The sequence below is a fragment of the Neoarthrinium moseri genome, assembly GCF_022829205.1.
Source record: "Neoarthrinium moseri strain CBS 164.80 chromosome Unknown scaffold108_Wmoseri_CBS_16480, whole genome shotgun sequence".
In the NCBI taxonomy this organism is placed as follows: domain Eukaryota; kingdom Fungi; phylum Ascomycota; class Sordariomycetes; order Amphisphaeriales; family Apiosporaceae; genus Neoarthrinium; species Neoarthrinium moseri.
The window spans coordinates 84,053-90,426 of record NW_026055222.1 but is presented as its reverse complement, the minus strand read 5'-3'; the positions used below and the strand labels follow the sequence as shown (position 1 = coordinate 90,426).

The 6,374-nt window shown below is 49.9% G+C and overlaps 3 protein-coding genes across 3 annotated transcripts; 1 reads left to right on the top strand and 2 right to left on the bottom strand.

The window, feature by feature from the left end:
* Positions 1-560, top strand: JN550_013261 (uncharacterized protein; the record flags this gene model as incomplete). Its single annotated transcript, XM_049311829.1, has 1 exon — positions 114-560. One exon carries the CDS (start codon positions 114-116, stop codon positions 558-560), a length of 447 nt encoding a protein of 148 aa, XP_049164799.1.
* Positions 561-779: 219 nt separating this feature from the next.
* Positions 780-3,145, bottom strand: JN550_013260 (uncharacterized protein; the record flags this gene model as incomplete). The annotated part of the gene is made up of 2 exons (XM_049311828.1): positions 780-1,268; positions 1,397-3,145. 2 exons carry the CDS (start codon positions 3,143-3,145, stop codon positions 780-782), a joined length of 2,238 nt encoding a protein of 745 aa, XP_049164798.1.
* Positions 3,146-5,154: 2,009 nt separating this feature from the next.
* Positions 5,155-6,261, bottom strand: JN550_013259 (uncharacterized protein; the record flags this gene model as incomplete). The annotated part of the gene is made up of 1 exon (XM_049311827.1): positions 5,155-6,261. The coding sequence occupies one exon, from the start codon at positions 6,259-6,261 to the stop codon at positions 5,155-5,157; it is 1,107 nt and encodes a 368-aa protein (XP_049164797.1).
* Positions 6,262-6,374: the final 113 nt, after the last annotated feature.

The following is a 6,374-nucleotide window of genomic DNA, read 5'->3' as shown; positions in this document are numbered from 1 at the left end:
GGGAGGCCGGGGGGCGGGGATTAAACAGATAGAACGCAAATACACAGTTACAATTTGTCACGCCACAATCCTATACCACGTCTCATCAACCCGAGCTCACTACTGAGTGCCAGTTGTCTTTCAAAACCCCATATGGCCTGATTGTGGACCGGAAATTGGAAGGCACCATCTCTGTGCGCCTGGCCTACAGCGTGCCTAACGCAGCAGCAACTGCCAACATCGATGCACAACGGACACAACAGCCACAGCGTTCAAACAACCCCAACTGCGCGGCCTATCATTACTACATCTGGCCTGACTACCAGACCTCGTTCGTATGGTATGACGCAGGTTGGTCCGGTAATCCAGAAGGCGAGGATGATGTTGAGGAAAACAAGTTGAAAAGCCAGTACTCGGCCACCTGGTGCGATGCTCGTCAGGCCTGGGTGTACCGCTACACGGCGGCCTTCGAGGCCCAAGAGTGCGATCTGGGCAGCGGCAAGGAGCCGTTCACGGATGCCGGACAGGGGCGCTCCCGGCTGGTCGAGGGTATGCTGCTGGCATGCTGGTTGGCACTTTAGTCAGACGCCGACAAAATTGGCTATAATCCATGAAATATAGATCAAGTCATGATTAAAGGTTGTTTCAAGAACTGTGGATGATATTCGTACAATTTTACATAAGACACATAACCCAGATTTATGTATCTAATGTGACTAGAACCGATAATAATTATCCTTTACAATGAACATAGAACTTACTCACTCATGCTATCCGTTCCAAATTCAGCCAAAACTCGATCACCGTATGTTCACGTTCTGTTCCCCCTTCTTGTTCAGGATGTCCTCGTCCATACATACCCCTATGATCTTATACTGATCCATGGGATGGTTTCTGCAGATGAGCAAGTTCCCAGAGCCGCCGGTTCTCACATACCCATAATCCCTCATCATATCGGTAAGGTCGTGGCTGAAGTCCTCTCTTATGAGAGCTCTGCCGCTTGGCCATGGTTGCTTGGGGATTACTTGTTTGTCCTTTTTGGTGGTCCTGCAGGCGGTGGCATAAGACTTGTGAGAGTCTATGTCACCTCCAAAAGCTACCAGATTGAAGGACTTTCCGACATCACCAGCTTGAACTAATCCTAACCCGTCATTCAGGATGATCCTGTCATCTTCATCTAGGACACCGATCTTGCCGCCGAGCGAGCTGCCCTCTACCGCAGTTAGAGCTTCGAAGATCAACGAAAAGGGAGCGATTATCGTGCATCCGCAGTTTATGCGGACTTCGCACTGCAATATTGCAAGTCAGTTATTTTCTGGTTGCGCCGACTCCTGGAGTCCTTGACATTCGAAATACTGGCCTCTCAAGCCCAAAATACGCGAATAGGGGGAAGCAATGGACTACTAATTGTACTTACAGTAATCTTCTCAGTACTTCCCTTGTGTAAACGAGATCCGCAACGGAATACGTCCACCATTCTGTAGTTCATGGACCTGTTGTGGGTCCTGAGTAGTAATGGATGTGGATTCTCCCATGGAGTGCCGCTTACGTTTCTGTCAATCCAACCCGGGAGCTTTGCATTCGGGTCGCTGACGTGCCAAATCGGCTGGAGTTTGCGTAACAGCCTCCTCCGATATTCGACGAGATCACTCCCGGGATCAATGATACTTCCTAGTAGCGTGGCACATTGCACTAATGTCCGACCGGTCTCGTCTCTGGCTACCTCCCGCGGTTGATCATTGACAGGTATCGGCTCGCTGCTGAACAGCCTAGTCTTGACAGACTTCCCAGCGTTGCAACCTCTGAAGACAAACCGAAACTCTCCGTTTCCCTGAACGAGTGTAATCTTCATGTATTTCCGAGGAGCTCCAATGATACCTGTGACGGCCTGCGTCTTTGCCCAGCCCTTTTGCTTCAAGCGCCCTAGGTTGACAACCCCGGCGAAACAGTCCGTGGTCAGAAGGTTGGATTGGGTTGCAGTCACTGGTATCCAGTCCCATGATCCTCGATCTCCACTACTGATAGCTAGCCTTGTCCACGCGCGCTCCGTCTTGATGGACAGTTGCTTGAAGAAATTGAACGATAACTTGTCAATTTCGTCGCCAGACATATCGGTATTGATCTCTTCTGGCGTAAAGAGCCCGCTGAAAACACCTAGGAGCCCTCTAAAGATATCCTGGGTATCCCTGCAAGTCCGAGGTCGCATGGAAATGGCCGAGAAAACGTTGCTTACTCCACGGTGGTTATCGTGCCACCAATAAGGACCTCCGTTGATGATATCCGTCCTTGCCGAGCTGATTCCTTGAACCTGCGTCAGAAGCCAGTCGAGCGAGCGTTTGTCCTCCTCTATCACCATAAGCACTGCCTCCATTGCTGCAGTCGTCACCACTCTGGGTTGCTCTATCCAAGTCTGTAGCTTGTCCGCCTTGTCCGTGGCGTCTGTAGCCAAATCCATCCAAGTATTGAGCTCCCCTATGAAAGCTATGCTCTGCTGGCTCATTCCCCACATGGTGATATTCTTGCCGAGTAGCATTTCCTGGAATGTCCACACTCTGGAGAAATATAGATCATCGAACAGAGACCTGACGTGGCTAATGCATGTTGAATAGCAGTTGAGAAGGCCCAGTTCGATTGCAGCAGACCTCACCATTGATTTATTCAATCGAAAAGTCCAATCGCGATCCGCCCACTCGGCGAGGCGTTTTGTCATGTTTTCGGTTAGTTTTGCTTCCGTCGCGAGCGCTGCTCCGCCCATGTGAAAGAGAATATGATCGACAAACTTCAGGTCGTCGACGATCTTCTGTGGATCCCAGAGCTCGGCCATTTCGAGCAGGATGTGGCACCTGCTGGCGTTCTTGTAGTATTGGTACATCTTGGCGACCTCAACAGCCTTCTCGTCTTCATCGTCTTGATTGATACAGACGCAGTCGACCCACATGTATTGCACACCGGAGGTCTGCATGAGCCTTTTGATGTCGTCCAACTTCTTCTCAGCTACTGGGACTTGCCAGTTCACACCAGCTATCTGGTGATCGTATCTTGGGCCCTCGTCACCCCATCTGTAGGAAAGTATCTCGAAGTGATCTGCCTTATTAGGGCGAGGATCGAAGACGAAGAAGTTCCCATTGGTATGGCTAAGTAGCCTCGAAGGGAGAGCGGAGGACATGGTGAAGATTGCCGTGAGTGTATAACATACCAAGCCCGGTTTGTCAAAAAGGTGACTTTCAGTGTTTCAGTGTCAAAGTGCAAGAAAACCTAACTCTGGTTGATAAGCTCATTTGCGGTTTCTCACACACTCAAACCAAGGCACACTACATCTTGACAACTTTCAGGCGGGGTATTTATGAGACTCGACTCTACAGCATGTTTTCAGCTCGTCTTGGCACCAGCTCTGAGCAGCCATGCACGATCCTGGAAAAGCAAATTCCGTGGATGATCATAGCGCCTGATAAGATGAAAGGCGCTTTAGACGCGCAGGTGGCGGATGATTTGGCATTACGCGCAGGATTCTACTGGAGAGCAGATTTAGTTACGTCGCATGGGGGACGGAATGTATGCAACCCTGCGCGCCGCTGGGTTTGTGTGGAACTTCCCAATGGCGCCGGTACTCAGCTTGGCTTGCACTGATGCTTAGCTTGCCTTTCTTGAGGACTTAACAGGCCCAGGGGTGCCGAAAATACTCCAAACATGTATGGCTACCGCCAACAGGGGTTGAGCAGTAGCAGGGGAGGATAGCCAAGGGTCTGTTTTCAGCTCATATCGAGTGGCGGCTACAACCACCTAGCACAGCTTGCGAAAGCCACAGTTACAGCAACTGAACTTAATTGTAGTGCGCGTGTACCTAAGCGCAGATAAATACAGTCGTATTGAACGTGATAAACTGCGAACCGCGGGTGGCCCCTCAATTCTCATACTACACTAACGATTGAACTCAATCCAGCGAAACTTCTTTGCACTAAATATTAGTGCGCACAAATGGCGTGCTGACATCTTGTCTCATTACAAGATTCTAATACCCTGAAAGAGGCTCAATTTGCTGTCTTGTATCAATACCGTATAAAAACAACTGGTTGACCTGTATCCAGCGGCGAAGTATTCTTCACCGTCGAAAATTGTCACCTCGAGCACTGCATCGCCACACCTTACTCCTGCTAGCAACCTATAAAGCCAATTGGCTTCGTATCCCAGTTCGGCCAGGTCGTCGCTAGCTGTACACCATGCCCTTAATCAGAACAATCGACGTGGCCGAGAACTCGACCTGCCAGTCCCTTTCCATAGGTATGCCTTGAAAGAGAATTGGGCATGAATCGATCCAAATAGCTCTTCATAGACACTCACACAGTCGAATCTAGCATTATTAGCTTTCAACATGTCAGGAATCCCGCATCCACAACTGGGACAAAATCCAGTTAGCTACGTTTTGAAAGAAATACACGTGAAAACCATACAAGTGCGTTAAGTCACCACGACGCTACATTGAGTTCGTGCCGCAGTCCGTATTGGACATAGGTAATGGTGGATGAAAAGGAGGAGTTCATCATTCCAAGTTACGTTTAAACGGCGCCTGTGATACAGACGCTGGCTCGTGTGTAAGTACCCCGGCAGCCAAGGCGCTAATGCACTTTGCAAGTTACCCCACACCCTGCATGACGCCTTGTGTCATGATTGGCTGTGGCGGGAGCGTCTGATCAGGGGACCCCGCCTACTTATCTGTGTCCGAAGACAATAGGAGAACAACCTTTTTTTTTTTTTTTTTTCATCTAGAGAGTTCGATGCCAAGAAACAGTTAGTCGGTTACAAATGAACTTATTTTGATGAGCTACTTACACCCAAGGGAGCGTATCCACGTTATGCCGCAATAACCTCTGGTTTCAAGCACGTCAAATCTCTATACTCCGTTACAGTCCTGCCTTGCTGTTTCCACATGAATCAATGAATGCGTCTATATCTCCCAAAGTCTTCAGTGTCATAAGAAAATTATTGGTAACTATGTCAAATGACTGTCTAGGAGTAAGTTCACTAAACGGAAAACAGTATGCGTTAACCTGAACAACTTGACTTCTGTTTCACCATCATTTCCAGCCAAGTATAACGCCTCAACGTCATCCGCATAACTCAACTGCCCCGAGAAGTGTCATTAGAGCCTAAAACAAATACTCTCAAGTTCTTCACTCTCTACCAGTGGGCAACGGAGTTGTAGCCCTTGCTGGGGAAAGCCTCAGCGAGCTCGGCGCGGGCGTAGACGCCGCCCTGTGGAACAATCTGTTTGGTCTTGAGGTCGAAACAGTTCTCCGTGACGCTCTGGTCACATAGGACATAGATCTGTTTGTGCTCCATGTCGCAGTACACATTCTGGGCGGTTGAGGCAATGTCCCAGCCGTACGAATTCTCGTGGCTGCAGACCTCGTGGATATCGTGGTTCGGGTCACTGGTGACGATGAGGTGGGACGGATCATGGTTAGCACCACGGGTATGGACGCTGCGGGCCGACGATGACCGCGCCTTGGCCTTGGTCTTCTCGCCCTGGTGCAGGTACACGGCCTTGTTATATTGGTCGGGTTTGTCAATGACGCGCGAGAGGTCCTTGTCTGCGCCCTGGCCCGCGGCCGCTGAGTCCTCATTATACTCCAGTCTGGGCTTGAAAAAGGGGATGACGCCGTCCGGGAGCAGGTTTCCCCAGAAGGAAAAGCGCGGCGTGCTCTTGCACAGGGTGTCCCGGTTGTTCTGGTATTGGGACATCTTGTCCGTCGAGGGGGCCATATCGTTCAGGTGGAAGCTCATCGCGCGGGCGTTGATCTTGTTGGTGTGATCAGCATCCAACCAGACACACTTTGGAGTCTGGAAGTTAGATCCAATTGTGTTGTTACCGATGAACCAGGACTGGCCGCACGTATAGCCAGTATCGCCGTAAAAAGTGCCCGAAATCTTCCGGTTGGCTACGGTAATGGCAGAGATGCAGATCGCATCGTTTTCGAGATTGCTCAGCATGATGTAGTAGGGATCGGCTTGTTTGTTCCCGTTTTGGTTATGTTCTACCACAAACAAACCGTCCTGACTGTCGTCGACCTTATCCGCGCTTCCAGGGTGGTACTGGCCAATTCGATTGCCATCATCGTCCCAAAGTGCAATGTGAGGAACATTACCTCCGGAAGAGCCGCCATTTCCGACGATGATTTGCACGGAGGTGGCCTCTTTTGGAGTTTCCTTGGCATATTTGGCTTGGAGTCCGAGAGGGACAAAAAGCCCAGCAGCGTTGATGATGAAACCAAGCGCAGTAGCCATCGCTAAATTGATTGGATCTAGAAGAGAACTAATTGATGGAAAGACGTCGAATAATGGTACCAGAGAAGAAGCAATAAACTGTAGTGCTAGAGTGTATTGTTGGTAGTGGGTGT